General features: G+C 46.9%; 1 protein-coding gene across 2 annotated transcripts; it reads right to left on the reverse strand.

The window, feature by feature from the left end:
• Window positions 1-416: 416 nt before the first annotated feature.
• On the reverse strand, window positions 417-12,018 carry LOC135383776 (uncharacterized). Of its 2 annotated transcripts, none has more exons than XM_064613107.1 (5): window positions 11,996-12,018; window positions 9,168-9,518; window positions 7,398-7,616; window positions 5,225-5,448; window positions 417-804 (listed from the first exon to the last, which is right to left on the reverse strand). In XM_064613107.1, the coding sequence occupies exons 2-5, from the start codon at window positions 9,486-9,488 to the stop codon at window positions 582-584; spliced, it is 987 nt and encodes a 328-aa protein (XP_064469177.1). In that variant the 5' UTR covers window positions 9,489-9,518; window positions 11,996-12,018; the 3' UTR covers window positions 417-581. The 2 variants fall into 2 exon arrangements, with proteins under 2 accessions (XP_064469177.1, XP_064469176.1); XM_064613106.1 differs by having other exon boundaries at window positions 11,914-11,998.
• Between the last annotated feature and the right edge of the window lie 4,373 nt (window positions 12,019-16,391).

Here is a 16,391-nt window from a genome sequence, read left to right on the forward strand (position 1 = left end):
CTGGTGTTTTCGAAAGGCAAGTTCTAGAGGAACATTATTTCCTGTGTTACCAGTGTATTATAATGCAGTATTGGTATTACGAATTATAATACGCATTTTATCCAGTATTATATATTATTAATTGTAATACAAAAATAGTATTACAGCGCACCCCTGTCTTGTACGATACGTAATTTATTTCTTTATTAGCTGTAACAAAATCATAATGTCGACGGTGGTGACATGTGCTCACCAGTGGATGAAATTCAATACCGCCGCTTGCTGTTTCAATTAAACTAACAAAATTTTACGCACCGATTGTTCATGGAGCCATCCGCATATTTTCCTAATCCGGTTATGGTAGTCGAGCGCATAGTAACAGATCTGCAGTGGCGAACGTCAATGCCGACGAGTGCAAAGCCTATCGGCAGCGCAAGCAGTTTGATTCAGCTTTATTGCAACGCGTCAGTTATGTCATTCGTATGCGATGAGTCCAGCATTATGGAACTTTTTTTTATACAACCACATTCTTTTGTTAAAGAGCTGAGGGTAGAACAATCGCAGTCATTGTATACGCTTACACAATCATTCCTAGGACGACATTACAGTTTGTCCGACTTGGAGACGCATTCCCACGCTGCCGTTGACAGATCGTGCATCACCGCCGGCGTGTAGGAGCGGAAGTAGAGATATTGCGCTAACCAGCCAAGAAGGAATACGAAGCTTATAATGAACGCTGTAACGCCGATAGTTGTCCAGCGATGCATTTCCGCGCTGCTCAACGTGTGCTCTGCGCATTCTTCACGTCTTGCATAATAGTCTTTCCTGAAAGACCCAAGGTGCTGTTTAGTTTTGTAAGCTTCGCATTTAAGATCTTATTGTTGACAGGTTCACGTGATCACTAACGTATCGGTTGACATATAGAGAGTGTTTCAGCAGTGGCGTCGCTAGGGTACGCGTCACTCGGTGCGGGAGCTCTGTGCATCACCCCCACCCCATGCCCCCGTTAACGGATACCTTTCCGTACCAGGCGATTCACGATAAATAAACATATTACACCACACTCAGAAAGAAAAATAACGTGCCCTCGCAAAAGGCTCCTCATGTTGTTTTTTGGCGTCATCGTGCCGCAAAGAACGGGAAGAAGCGGCAGTATTCGTGCGGCGCTTCACCCCTTTCGTCGCTTCACACGGTGCGGACCATGTCAAAAAAGTGCACTCTCTTAGAAAAAAACGGTGGAGCAGCTACACCTTTTAGGAGGTACTAGTTGTCGCCTATGTTGTGCCTAAAAGGTTGCAAAGTTCTACCTGCTACCTATACGAATGATAGAGGTACCACTTCTGATTCGGTGAGTGAGGGGGGCGTACGCCTTTTTGTAGAAATTTTGATATATGATAATAGCTCTTACCACCGGCCTCGGTGGCTCAGTCGGTAGCGTGTTCGCCTTCTGATCCCGAGATCGCGGGTTCGAACCCGGCCGAGGACGCCAGCAACTTCGTGGCAGGGTACAAGTTGCTTAGACACGCCGTCTTCCGCGAGGGACGTTAAACACAGGGTGCCGTGTGATGAGCTGTCATCCTTTCATCGCAGCTGGCAGCTTTCATCGCACGTTAAAGAACCCTCAGGTGGGCAAAAGCAATCCACAGACCGACCGCTGTGACGTCGCTCATGATCTCATTTGTCTGGCGACGTAAACCCCCAATTACGTATTACTATAATAGCTCTTACCACCCTCTTACACCTGTTATCAGACGTTACGTTTGCCTAGGTGGTAACTATAGAAGTTACCACCTTTTCACACCCTTTTTTCTTATAATGTAATTGAAAAACTACGTAGCGTGTGCATATGGTGTCAACGGTATTTAGTCCTGCTAGGTTTTCTCGACACATTGTGTTCTTTAGCGCACATGTCACGCATTGGTTAAGCTAATTTTGCTAACGGAACTCGAAAATTAGCCAAGTGAAGGTAACATTTTTCTTCGTGAATTCGATGGCTTATGGTCAATCCCAACAAAAATTTGAATGTTTTTCGCCAGGTTTCTACGAAAATTTGGCAGCTGAAAATCCGTCGGCAGTTCGCACTGTGGCACCAAATTCCTGGAGTTCTCGGTGGTGAATATGCTGCCTCAAACTAGGGACCAGGGTAGAACTAGGGCTTGTACGCTGGCTAGCGTGCTAGAGAAATATGCGACACACAAACGCTGTGTATATGTCAACAGCACCTGTGTATAAACGGCGTACTATATCCTTCAACGTTGCTTTAACAAAAACAGCGTGACGACAACGGCAGTGTCTCGCTCTACGTAACGCTACAACACTTGTGTTCGTGAACAAGTGCAGAAAGATTTTTTATTAGCTACACAACATCCGTTTCCGGCTGGCACACATGATGCGTCTCGACCAGTGGTTCTCAACCGAGGTTCCGCGAGCCTTGTCGTGAGGTTCCGTGTGGTGCCGTGAGTGAAAGCATGCACTAGGGCTGTGCAACAATATACCAGCGTTCAAAATCCGAAATTCCAAAATCCACAATAACAAAATCTCAATTGAAACAAAATTTCAAAATACTTTGAAAGTCTGTCTGCAAGATCTGGGATTGACCGTATGTTTCAAAAAAGGGTATCACTGAGCAATGTGTCAGCTTCGCGTGTTCTCGATGTCGGTCGAACGGTTAGACTTAGTATGGTTGACGCGCTGGAGCAACACAAAACGAAGCGACGTTGGTTTGGTAACTTGGAGTAACCTAACCTGGGTAACTTGCCTAGTTTACTAGTCCAAGTTTGGAGACAACATTTTCTCGCGCTTGTTCCGGGCGGTGGTGGCATTACAGTATAGCGATATGGGATCTCGAACGTCTGGATTGTTAACTGTGTGGTTTGGGATTTCCCCGTTCGACCTCGTTCAGAGTCCGCATACGACCGTGTCACAGATCTTGTCGTTGTCACTGGGATTGGCATATACAGGGTGTCCCAGAAAACGTGTCATTGAATTATAATAAAAAAACTACGCCACCTAGAATGATGCGGTCAACAGCATTTGTTCTTATGAGGTTTTTGCCACCTCCTAATGTGAATGTGATGTACTCCAAGTTTAATTATGTAAATATTTGCGAACTGAACTCGAAAACTTGCCAAGTAAAGGTCACTTTTTTACCCCATCAATATGAAGAGCGTGCCGAATTCACTCAAATTCATGATAATTCACAGTGATATTCACGAGCTATCCCATCGGAAAAAATAGCCGAATATCATGCTTTTCGGAGCACCGGACCATAGCGCGCGATGACTTTTTGAGCGCAATCGCTCTCAGTGCGACGAAAGGAGGTTCCGAAGCCAGCCCACAGAGTGATAGTAGAAAAAGTAACAGTTCTTAAAATTGGGAGAGGGAAAGCATTATCCCAGCGAAAGTCGGACGTGATAAGCCATGCCTGTTTTATCTCTTTCGGCGACGTCGGGGAGGGCTGGGTTTCCAACCTCCTTTCGTCGGACTGACAAAGACTGCGCTGAAAAATTCATCGTGCGCTATTCTGTGCGACCTCCGTAGAGCATGATGTTCGGCTATTTTTTTCCGATGGGATAGCTCCTGAATATCCCTGTCAATTAGCATTAATATGACTAAATTAGACACGCTCTTCACATTGGTGGGGTAAAAAAGTGACCTTTACTAGGCATATTTCCGACTTAAGCTCGCAAAAATGTACATAATTAAACTTACGTTACACGACATTCACATGAGGAGGTGGCAAATACCCAGTAAGAACAAATGCCATTGACCGCATGACTCTAGGTGGTGTAGTTTTTTTTAAATTATAATTCAATGACACGTTTTCTGGGACACCCTGTAGATCGGCGGACTACGATGCTGCTGCAGACGCCGCTGCTGCCCGATGCCGCTGCAGACGCTGCTGCTGTGCAGACGTTGTAAAGAGCAGAGCCAGCAGGTATCCTCATCATTTGCTTACTCAGCCGACAATCCAACAACACCACGTGTGGGGCGACTACAGCAAACAGTTCCACCACCACGTGGGGCTGTTGTTCGTTTTCTCCTGTGTTCCGAACAGAAGTCGGCACTTGCGACCCCTGCTCACTGACGCTCATGCTCACCCACTCATTCTCACTCACTCCCTGCTCAGCTCAGCGTTTTTGCTCACTCGTGCTTAACTCATTCGTCACATTGACCGTGAGTGAGCGTGCTCATGAGTGTGAATATTGTGAAGTATATCACGTTCCTCCGTGTAGCAGATGTGCTGCCATTGTAATCGGTCAGGATATCGTGAAGGTCTCAGTGAACTTTTACGATGTTTAGAGTGATGATGGAGAGAGATCCACTTAGTGGTACTCGTCCGGTACAGCGATCGCGCTCAAAAAGTCGTCACGCGCTATGCTCGGGGTGCTCCGAAGAGCATGATGTTCGGCTGTTTTTTTCCGAGGGATAGCTCCTCAATATTCCAGTCAAATATCACGAATTTGAGTAAATTCAGCACGCTCTTCACCTTGGTGGTGTAAAAAAGGGGACATTTACTTGGCAAATTGCAGAGTTCAGTTCGCAAAAATTTACATAATTAAACTTGCGTTACATCACATTCACATCATGAGGTGGCAAAAACCTAGTAAGAACAAATGCTGTTAACCGCATGATTCTAGGTGGTGTAGTGTTTTTTTTTTTAATAATTCAATGGTACGTTTTCTGGGACACCCTGTATATGCTCCCTCATGCTGAACTCATTCGTCACATTCAGCATGAGTAAGCATGAATGAGCATGTTCATGAGTGAGTTTTGCCCAGGTATGCTTCACAAAGCATGGCATGCACCTGGGAAGTCGGAGCTATATAGTTCGGATGAACTTTGGAGCTATACTTCAGCTTTATATCCAGAACGCGTTATTGGTGGAGAAGTACTGTCAAATGGCGACATTAATCCGGCAAAGCTCAAGCCGACATCTTGCGACGAAACAATAAATACCTAAATAAATTATAATTAAAAATCTAGTTCGCCTGACTCCCTTCTAGAAACCAGCTTCCAAGGGTAGGTTCCTTGAGGTCGTGCTGACGCGATCACGATTTCCGTCCCGTAACATAGGTTGAGAACCACTGGTCTAGACCATGCCAGACGTTGTAAGTTTTCTGTAATCACAACACACTCATTCATCAAGGTGCAAATCGTATTGTTATTATTCTTTCACTGCACACATCTCTACAATAATGAACGTAGTGCTTTGGAACAACTGTAAATAAGGTGAAACTCTTACCTGCAAACGCAGACGCTATTGATACAATTACTGTGCGGTGGGCAAATGTTGTTCCAATCACATCCTCCGCCTAAAGTAGAGTTGGAGTAGCACACACCGAACACCTCAGAGTATTGAGGCTTACAGAGGCACCAGTTATCAATGCAAGTGTCCGTGGGAAGAGCACACTCGATGCCCGAGAAGCATGGTTCACGGTGCTTTCGTAGCGACACGCATGTCGCAGTCTGGAAGCAGGTACGTGAATCGTTACATCGAGGTTACATTTACGTAAAGCATAACGCTAGACTCCGCGAATGCCCCTGCACGTAAAAACCGCTGCTGAAAAACTGGCGTCATCAGTGTATGTTGTGTAATAGCTACACTCTAAAACAGACCTTCACTACATAGCACGCTCCTAGCCAACCATCATCTCGAGTGACATCGTTCTTTCCCCTGATTTACTGAAAACGGGGGGCGTACGACATTTTTGCGGCACTAGCAGTTCGTAATTGCCACAAAAATGGCGTACGCCTCCCGTTTTCATCAAATCAAGGGAGAGAACGTTCATTCGGGATGCTGGTTGGCTAGGGGCGTGCTATGCGGTGAAGCTCTGTTTTTGGAGTGCAGAAAAATGTTGCCAAGAGAACCATCTTATACGTGTCATCATCAGAGACATCTGTGTGTCGGTGCATCATTGTAAAAGTGTACGTAGTTCGGTGTGCGTATTCACCGGGTGGTGCGTATACCTCACCCGTTACTTGCATATTTTAGGTATGCACTCGCAGTTATAGATTGAAAACGCTACATCCAGCACCGTGCGCTGGCTCCTCGACAATATGGAGGTCGCCTGTCGCAGTCGCTGATATGGCATACTTAGCGGATTCACCTTGCATTTCTCACCAAGCAAGTTATCTACCTAGAATATGTGATCCCGGTCCCGTGCTGTTGGAATAGCCTTGCCATGGTAAGGCTTTTCCAACTGGGGGCCAAGTATAGACGTGTAGTGGCCGGAAGTGAGGACCACGACGACCGGCCCCCAGCGCGCCTGCTGTTCGCTCGATGGCACGAGGCTACCCCTGGTTTTGAAAAAGGAACTCGTGCTCGTGAGTTACTTCCGAAGCGCTGGAATAAACGTCTTGGCTCCAGCTCTGGCCTCGTCCGCTTCACTGGTGACCCGAACGAAGTACACCGAACAATTAAAAATAGCGATTGGTTACGGCTGTGCTGCGCATGAAAATGTATCCCTAACATCATCAATACGTCTCAGTCTCCCAACTCATTCCTGCGTAGCTGTATACGCTGTGAGAGAATGACAGGCTTACAGCACTGATTGCGGCAGACAGAGTCGTTAATATGGAGAGTGGGGACATTCTTTTATATTTTGCCGCGCGGAGAAGGGGGCATGCCGTAGACCGCTCCAAGCTCCGTGTACTTGGCCGGAATGAAAGGCGAGGCGTGGCTGCATGCAGGGAGATTTCGAAGAGGTGACTCAGGTCCAAAATGACAGCGCTGGCCTTTACAGGATGACAATCATGTGGCGTGAAATGACACTCTTTAAAACAGGTTCCTCCCGAATGCTCAATTCTTCCCATAAACTGTTCTGCGGCGAACAGTAGATTGCATCATCTATTGAGATGGAATGACTTTCGAGATGTGCCCGTGCTTCTTAATGTCCCACCTTTTACGTTGACACCCAGACCAGAAAAGTTAAACACAGATACCAGTATTCTTGCTGTTTCTTTGAAAAGTGAAAACGTTGAACTATGTTGTAACGTGGCAGTGGCCGAATAATACCACTTTGAGTGACACCTCACTGTATCGGGAATTGGAGCGTGAGTAGAGATCTAACAGCCAAATGGACCTCTTCCATTTACGTGTCGCCCCTGGCGTCAGTATGCAAAATCTCGTATTTTGACCCCAAATGGGTAAGGGGCACTTTTCGAACTGGCACGTCGCGTGGGAAAGTAGCGATAGAAGATTGCAAAAAGAATGCGGAAAGAGTGAAAGAGGGTTGTACTTGTACTGGTTGAGAGTACAAAGCGTAGTCAAGTGTCGGTCTCGAACGTCTGCGCAACCTTGACAGCGATTATACCTACCCCGAAACAGAGTAGCCGTGGCTGAACATGCGCATATGCCTACTCGGAAAAGGTCCGTTGCGCACAAGTGCGAAATACACGAAATGAGAGTTTCTTACCATAGGGTCGAAACGCCAGTTGTGTTTGCAAGTGCAGAAGGGGACTGGGCCAACGCGGTCGCACCTTGTACCTCGACCTACACACTCAGTTGAACCACCGCAAAGGGAACCATGATAGGCGTGCAAGGTATGGTCTCGAAGCACCACCGTATTCGTAGTAAGGCGCAGTCTGTTCTGAGGTTCTTTTACATATTCCACGAGGCAGGTTACCATTGTGCTCTGAAACAGACATACACTACGTTTCTCTGTGGATACGCCATTTGTCATGAAGCTTTACTCTTCCGTTTACAACACTGTAGGCTGAGACCCCGGTGGCTCAGTCGGTAGCGTGTTCGCCTTCAGATCCCACGATCGTGGGTTCGATCCCGGATGAGTGCGCCAGCAACTTGGTGGCAGGGTACAAGTTGCTTAGACACGCCGTCTTCCGCGAGGGACGTTAAATGCGGGGTGCCGTGTGATGAGCTTTCATCGCACGTTAAAGGACCCCAGGTAGGCTAAAGCAATCCACAGACCGACCGCTGTGGCGTCGCTCATGATCTCTGTTGTCTCGCGACGTTAACCCCCAGTTATAAAATAAACTGTAGGTTGATGCAGTCGTTAATTTGAATACAGAACTTTGTTTTTCAAGTTTTATATTTTATCTTTCACAGGCCATGTCCTGTGGTCACGTCCCTAAGGTCACAACCACACGGAGTCTCAGACTAATTTGTTTCTCTACTAACTACTATGTTTTCACGCTTTAGCTTCCACTATCAGAGATTCAAAGTAAACATTCAAAATAAGATATGCCTGATGACTTTCTTGGCTGACACATGCCACTTGGGACTACTCGTTGAGAGGTACTACTGGTACGACAGCAGCTTGGCCCCACCGACAAATCACGATAAAAGTAGAAATGTTCATCTTCCACCATGAAGGAACCTGAAAGATGGCGTCTACCTGGTGAAGATTCGTTGTACATAAAACCTTGAGCTCGAACAAAGGCAAGGACAACACGACACAAAGGCGAGCACACGCGAACCAACGTGGCATGCTGATGCTTCTTGTCTTTCGTCACGGTCAGGGATGTACTCGTATATGTGTATTATGATTCATGTCCCGATCACACACAACAAGAGTGCCACTTACATTATTCCTTCCACCGAAACAATGCACCAATCCAGACCAAATACGTATTCCACGCTCATAGAATTTCTCACTAGGACTAAGTTGCATTAAAAGGGCGCACAAAATCGCATCCAGTTCCCATGGCATAGTGGTTCGGATGACCGCTTTCCACGCGGAGACTGGGGAGTGACGCGGGTTCGAATCCCCGCACCGACTGTGCTGTCTGGGACATTCCCTGGGTTTGCCGGTAGATTTTTCAGACGAATGTCGGCTAAGTTCTCCTTGAAGTCGGCCACGCATGCTTACCCCCCGACCCCACCGTCCCCCTACTCCTTCCTGCTGTCCACATCTGAATCAATGGAAGTCGCTACCTTGGTACAAACGCAGAAGGAACGAAATTCATCCGTTGTGCCACAGTTGCGCCATCACAGTTTGCGCGTTCTCTATTCGTCTTCAGTGCGGAGAGGTCTCTCATTTGTCTCCTCAGACGATTTTGTCCAATCACAGCGGGAGATCGGTTAAGGAGACCAATCGTAGGCCTCTCCGCATTGTCGCGCTTCTTGCGAAGGAGAGGGAAAGCGTGCAGCTTGCGGTTTCTTTCGCTAATAAATCGTGAGCGACGAAACCTATCAATCTCACTTAGCCTGCGACGTTACTTTCTACCTTGACTGTATTGTGGATGCGTAATGTGCCGTAGCGCAGGCTGACGTCTTGCGTGCTGAGCTTGATTATGCTTATCTTGCTAACTTGAACGTCGTAAAGCGATTCGTCGTCGATGTCTTTTCCGTCTACAAACCAGAAGATGTTCACAGGGTTCTCGGGGACGGTGACGGTGGTGCAGATGAAGAGAGAGGATTCTTCCTCGAGCACGGAGTTCTTGATTGTGTCGAGCCGAAACATGGGAGGCCCAACCTGAAATACTTCGTCGAGGAAGTCGCTGGCACTAGCGGTAAGGCTCCCTAATAACACAAGAAGGAACCGCATGCTTGTACAACGCCGCGATGCAAACGGCACCTGCGACAGCGGAAGCGAAGCCATGAGCGCAGATTGCATGAGTGACATGCAATATGGATTTCTTAGCATACTGCGTACTGCTAAAAATATTCCCTCGCGCTCTATCGGTCGTATCGGTCGCGCGATCGGATGTAAAAGCCCTATCGGTCGTTTCGTGAAATATTAATCTATGCAAAAATCGGATATGAAAATCGAAAAATCGTCCACGGGGGTCGGAAGTTATCTCAGTTGTTTTGTTACACTTCGAAGACTATTCTCTCGAGTAAAAACACACACAGACACACACAACAAAGAAGTTGTTCTGAAAGCGAAATTCACGAAATTTGGCTCAACACTTCCTACATGTTTTGTTGCCATCCACAGTTGGCGATATTGGGGTTACCTTTTTCATGTCTTCCAAGTTGAAAGTTTATATATTTTACATTCCATTACATTTTATCGGAGAGCAAATTTCAAAGCTTATACAACTATTGGGTAACAGATAGGTGGCAATCTTTTAGGAAAATAATTCATTGGCCGAGCATGAATCACGATGTCGTTCTTCTTAGGGATGGGCCAACCGAATCCGCGAATACTCGAATCCTAGGCAGGGATTCGAGATTCGCGCGCGAATCGGAATTCCAGTGCCCAAAACAGTGAATGGAATGTTTCGAATCGTACGCCAGTGTGACAGTTATGAACAACTTAAGTGTCACAAAAAAAGGCGTACGCCTCCCGTTTTTTACAAATCAGGGCAGATAACGATATCATTCGAGATTATGGTTGGCTAGGAGCGTGTTATAAGGTAAAGTGCACTTTTAAGAATGCAGTGCCCAAAACGACTAGTCGATTCTTTCGAATCCACAACCATGTTCGTTTATTTATTTTAAACTGCGTAAAACTGCGTAAAAACTGCCGAAAGCCGAATTGGCCTGATTGAAATCCCAGTGCTCGAAACAGTGAATCGAATATATTGAATCCACCAACCATGTTTGTTTCTTTCTTTCTGAAACTGGCGCCTCCGGAGTCCGCAGAAAGCCTGATTAGCTTGATCCAAGGCGCACCATAACCAGCTCCGACATTACAAGTTTAAAAGTAACATGGTTTTGCTTTTGATTGTTTCTTACTTCTATGGCAAGAATTCAGACACGAGAGTTTATGATTTCTTGTAGTCGATGAACAGCATGTTAAATAAATTACATTTAGGACGTATATGCGTGGGTTTTCTCCTGAAAGTGAACTATTATTTAAATTGTTTTTCATGAAACAAATATATCAAATTGTGCTTTAAAACACTTTTTAGTAGAAGTGTTTTTTGCCCCTGGCTATTTAAACATTTTTAAATAAAGGATTCGAAAGATTCGAGATTGGAAGGTATCTAAGAATTGTTCGATTCGAGATTCGTAATATTCGAGGATTCGTAGAACCTTTCTTGGATTCCGATTCGGGAAATTCTGGATTCGTCCCATCGCTAGTCATTACTAACAGCGAATTCTGCCAGCAGTATCAGAGAAATACCCAGAGGGAACTCCCGGAAGACCGCGACATCTCCAATGTCTTTGGCGGTATCAGGTCTAAATGGTGCACTTGCTTGTTATTCGTGGGCTGCTAGAAGTAGTTAGGGGAGTTGCAACTAATGAAGGAAACGTCAGCCACAGCTGTGATAAACGCATAGCAACGTACAGTCATTTCTTTGCACCAATGCTTCGGAAGTCATTCCATTGAACATTGCTGCAGCATGGTGCGAAATATTACGACACCTTACAACGCAGGGGTGTAGTTCCGTATCGGGACCACTCGTTTTTAAAAATTAGTGAAAGGGTTAGGAAGGTAAATTTTGCATAGAATTGGAAGAAGTTCATATACTGAATCTAAAAATGTAAGAATTTTTTAAAGAAAGTTTTTTAAGTAAGAAATGTAGAAGTTTTTTTATATGCATTTCAACAACCCCATCTGATTCACTTTTAGCGCAGGAGAACCATGGGAAAGCTAAGCCTAACGGATTCGAAACTTGCCGTCTTGCGAAAGGTGGGGTCGTTGAAATGGGCTAAATCACCTCACTTTAGTGAGGTTAGGTTAAGTTAGGTTCTACAGATTGGAAGGGGGGGTCTGGGGTAGACGCACCCCCCCCAGGCACGCACTAGGCGGTGCGGACGTCGAGATTGTGCTTCGGGTTAGGTCAGAAGGTCGTCAGCCAAGATGGCGGATCGCGATCAAGAATCCAGCGATAAAATTTAATATACGTTTCACGCAATATACGAGGGTCATTCCTGTTTAATTTGGTTACTAATTAGCTCCTCTTTTACGTAAAAGCGTTTGATTTTTGTTTTTATTCTTTTTCAAAAAGCCAGTGGTCCCGATACGGGACTACATCCCAACCAGGGGTTGAAATGCAACTGTTAAACAAATTTCTCACGTTTTTGCCTAAACAGTCCAGTACCTATCCTTCCGTGCTCCAGAAAATGAAGCTACGGGGAAACATCAACAGAGCTACTTACGACATACTACTCTACGCTTCTTCTTCTTCGTCCTCGGAGAACTACTACTTCTTCTTTACTGTCTTCCGCTACGGCATGCCACGTCGCGTCGAATAATTTCCCTGCGCTTAAGGTTATACGCAGCGTTAGATAATCACTGCCCTGTAACAGCAATCTACTGTGGCTGTACAACTGACAAAAAGGTTTCAGGAAACGCCACAATAAACAATATCCCAATGCAGAAAAGCAAGGCAAGGCGACCATACGAGTGGCCGCATATACAAGTGCTCTTGTATACTGGGTCACTAGTTATCAAAAGTAGCCTACCTAGCAAAACAAAGTTCTGCTAGATACGCAAGCTAGCAGCGTATTTATAGCATCGACAGACAAGCCCGTCCCCGCCCCCATCCCGCTCTTGCGAATTTTAATTAGAGCTAAACCACGTGAGCGCCAGCCCACTTTCACGATACCAGCCCCACTGTATCGTACAGTATCTTCTTTGCGCGCGTAAAGGATAGCGTTGTTGGTTCTGTGCACCAGGAAAACATAGAGAGCTTCGAGCATTGCGCAGGACCACCACGCTATCCCTTACGTATGCAAAGGCGATAGCGTACAAAGCACTAAAACTATCTGATAGTGAGCTTTAGCGCATTGTACGGTATCTTCTTTGCGCACGTAAAGGATAGCGTTGTTGGTTCTGTGCACCAGGAAAACATAGAGAGCTTCGCGCATTGCACAGGACTACCACGCTATCCCTTACGTATGCAAAGGCGATAGCGTACAAAGCACTAAAACTATCTGATAGTGAGCTTTAGCGCTTTGTACGGTATCTTCTTTGCGCACGTAAAGGATAGCGTTGTTGGTTCTGTGCACCAGGAAAACATAGAGAGCTTCGCGCATTGCGCAGGACCACCACGCTATCCCTTACGTAAGTAGTATAGAGATAGACTGCATAATATTGGAGCGGCATAAGAACCGAGCGGCATAAGAACCGTGCGCTATAACGACATCCTTTTTCTAATCCAAGATGGCCGATTCTAAGCCAACACAATCCAGTTCTAAGCCAACACAATCCACTTGTAATCCATCACAAGCCAAATCCAAAGCCATCTGATTGGTCGCCATTAGCTCCGCAAACTTCACGTTGATTGGCCCACGCTAAGCCCCACTGATCGTCGATTGGTTGACCGTAGCTCCTTTATGCTAATTAGTCGTCTCAGCTCCGCCCCCACTTCATGCTGATTGGCTCATGCTAAGGCTACTGAGCATTGATTGGTTTACCGTAGCTCCACCTCTTTATGCTAATTACTTGGCTCCGCCATCCCACTTCACGTTGATTGGCCACCGCGCTAAACCTACTGATCGCGCGTTGATTGATTCACCATAGCTCCGCCCCTTTTATGTTCATTACTTGACTCCGCCCCCTGCTTCATGCTGATTGGTGCACGCCCCGGCGCGCTAATTAACCGGCTCTGCTGATTGGTCCATTCTAAGCCGACTGATCACTCTCCCAGCCCCCCCTCTGATTGGCCGCCGCCGCCGCCACCGATTGGCCCGTTCCAGGTCCACTGATTGGGGCCCGCTGAACATAGCCTTCACCGGCGCCCGCCAGACGGCAGCGACCCCGCTGCGGCTTTATCTCGGATGTTCAAACTTACCCGGGCTAGCGGGTGGCCTAGCCTTCACCGGCGCCCGCCAGATGGTGCGCGGATCGCTCGGCGGCGGCTTCAGATGGTTCTAATCTATCTCAGATAGCTCTATGAGATCGAACAGACAGGGAAAAAAATACCTTTCAACGTTTATTGAGTACATGTTTGAGGAAAAGCATGGCAGTCTTGGAGAGGTGATTCCTTTGATGCTGGGCGTGGTTCCACGGAAGTGACGGATCATGTAGACGTCTCCGCTTGAGATGGTCCTAACCCAATGTCTCTATCTCATACATCCAAACTTACCTCGTGCCACCAGATGGCGCGACTCAGGTGCATCAACTCCGCGCGGTTCCGCTTCGAGGCGTCACACGAGCGAGAGAACTTCGTCGAGATGTGCTGCCACATATTGTGCTCCCGTATCACCGCAAACAAGTTGCGGGAAATCATACGCGAAATCTTGGACGAGTACCTGTCGGCTTACAGGGGTCCTGGAGACGATCATCAATCGCTCTAGGAGCTATGGATGAAAATAAAGATGCATCACACCTCGCTACACAGTCTGCTCAAGTTATTCCACGATGCGCATGCAGTTCCAGCACCCTGGTCGAATTCTCATCTCCGGCACGTCCATGTGCCGGAGACGTGTGTGGGAGACAGATGTGTGGGAGACAGACGGTGCTCACGCAGAATATAATGAGACACCCTGAATTATTTAGCATTCCACCGCAGAAGATACTCTACGTACGAAAGTATGCAGCCGGCTGGGAAAAGGATTTCGACGGTGTGGAGTTTATGGACCGGATACCTGCAGATTGGGATGAGCGATATCCCACTCTCATAGTTATTGACGATCAAATCACGGAAAAGGGGGTTCTATCGGAGGTAGAGTCGTTGTTTCTACGTGGTAGCCACCATAAGAACGCGTCAGTGATCCTGATCACACAAGCCTTGTTCTATCATAACGCTGCTTTTCGAACGATATCGCTGAACGCAAGTTATATCGTATTGTTCCGGAATGCGCGGTCCATACAACAGATCGAAACCTTCGGACGTCAGGTATTCGTGAAACAGGGGCTCTCCTGTTTTCTCGACGCATATAACCAGGCGACGGAGAAGGCGCACGGTTCTTTAGTTGTGGATCTGCACGCGCAAACACCTCCCTCTCGTAGCCTGCGAACGGGTATTTTACCGCACGACCGGCAGTTCCTGTTTACGCCCGCGAAATGACGGCCGATCTTAGAAGACATCTCACGCTCCTCAAAGTATTGGCCGCCACCAAACCGACGCACCGCGCAGAGTTACTTAAAGAGCTCAGCTGCGACGACATTCGAATCCTTTCAGAAATCTGTCTGAACATTCTACGCGGAAATATCCCACTTTCGACGGAACTTCATAAAAACCTGAAGAAACACAAAAAAATCCTCCGCTTCCTCGCTTACAGGTCACTTCATAAGTGCCCCCGGCAGTTGAAGAAATATATTAGGGGACAACGAGGTGGTCTCATTCCCATACTTCCACTGCTCCTCTCAGGGCTATCAAGTCTCGTGGTGGGAGTCGCCGGGCGAGCGATCCAAAGCCATCGGTCATGGCTCATAGAATAGAAATAGGTGAAGTTCTGAAATCTAACGATTCGGACGATGTAAAAGTGGGCAAAATACTGGAAGCCCTCTATTACTTGCTGAAGCGTGCTGACTATCATCCTCCTCCTCCTCCTCCTCTGGAACCTGTCCATTCGGAGCCCGAACCCGAACCCAATCAATTCGATTTTAATCTTCTACCCTCTGGCGTTGATAAAGCACGCGCGAAATCTGTGCTAAAAGAATTGAAGAAAGTTTTCACCTGGCAGGCGGATAATGTGCTAGTATATAGAGGGAAGCGAATCAATCGCTCAAACATTGTGGCTCTTGTGAGCTACTTAGCACGTCGTAGCACGCTCATCAAGAAACCCAGCTGGTACAAATAGGTATCGAAAATTATAAGCGCTCTGAAAATACACCGCATTGCTCGCTGGAGCAAATATAGGGCCCTATAGAAAGATCAAGGAGAAAGGGTTAGGTGGAGTGGATCGGTACCGACGTTATCACAAGCTCACGCGTGCAGAAGCCGTGGAACAGCTGAAAAAAGAAGATGCTTACACACTTCACAAGCCAGCGAAGAAAAAATTTAAGCGACGCTCCATCATCGCAACTCACGTGCGGGATTTATATCAGGCAGACCTTCTCGATATGCGTAAATATCAGAAATTTAACAAGGGCTTCAGGTACATCCTAACGGTCATAGATACGCTATCGAGGTACCTGTACATGGTCCCCATTCGCACAAAGCGCCCGCAAGACGTAAAGAAAGCCTTCCAACGAGTTTTCCGTCACGGAATTCCGAAGAATTTGCTCACTGATCGCGGGAGGGAATTTTGGGGTTCCCCCGTTCGTCAGTACTTTCAGTCGCTACTAAATCACTATAGCACGCAAAGCGGAATGAAAGCGGCCTCCTGTGAACGCGTGCAGAGAACAATTAGAGAAAGAATAGCCAGGCATTTCACTAGTACGGGGAAGTTTAATTATATCAACGCGCTGCCGAAGATAGTGGCCGCCTATAACGACTCGGTACACTCCGTCACGAGCGAAAAGCCGAAAAATTTGAAAAGTGTTCGAGGTGTCGCGAACGAGAAAGACCGATCCGCCCGTAGTGTACGTGAAAGATTCGACGGGAAAAGAAATACTGGGATCATTCTACGAGCAGGAGCTGCAGCCCGTCCACCATCTTTCCTC

The sequence above is a fragment of the Ornithodoros turicata genome, chromosome 2 (assembly GCF_037126465.1).
Source record: "Ornithodoros turicata isolate Travis chromosome 2, ASM3712646v1, whole genome shotgun sequence".
NCBI lineage: Eukaryota > Metazoa > Arthropoda > Arachnida > Ixodida > Argasidae > Ornithodoros > Ornithodoros turicata.

Excerpts from the sequence above, each read along its gene's own strand:
- LOC135383776 (XM_064613107.1), bottom strand. The coding sequence starts at position 9,488 with ATGCGGTTCCTTCTTGTGTTATTAGGGAGCCTTACCGCTAGTGCCAGC. Across the intron at positions 5,449-7,397 it reads ACTGGCGTTTCGACCCTATG|ACTGCGACATGCGTGTCGCT; the intron begins GTAAGAAACTCT and ends ACCTGCTTCCAG. Across the intron at positions 805-5,224 it reads AATAGCGTCTGCGTTTGCAG|GAAAGACTATTATGCAAGAC; the intron begins GTAAGAGTTTCA and ends TGGGTCTTTCAG.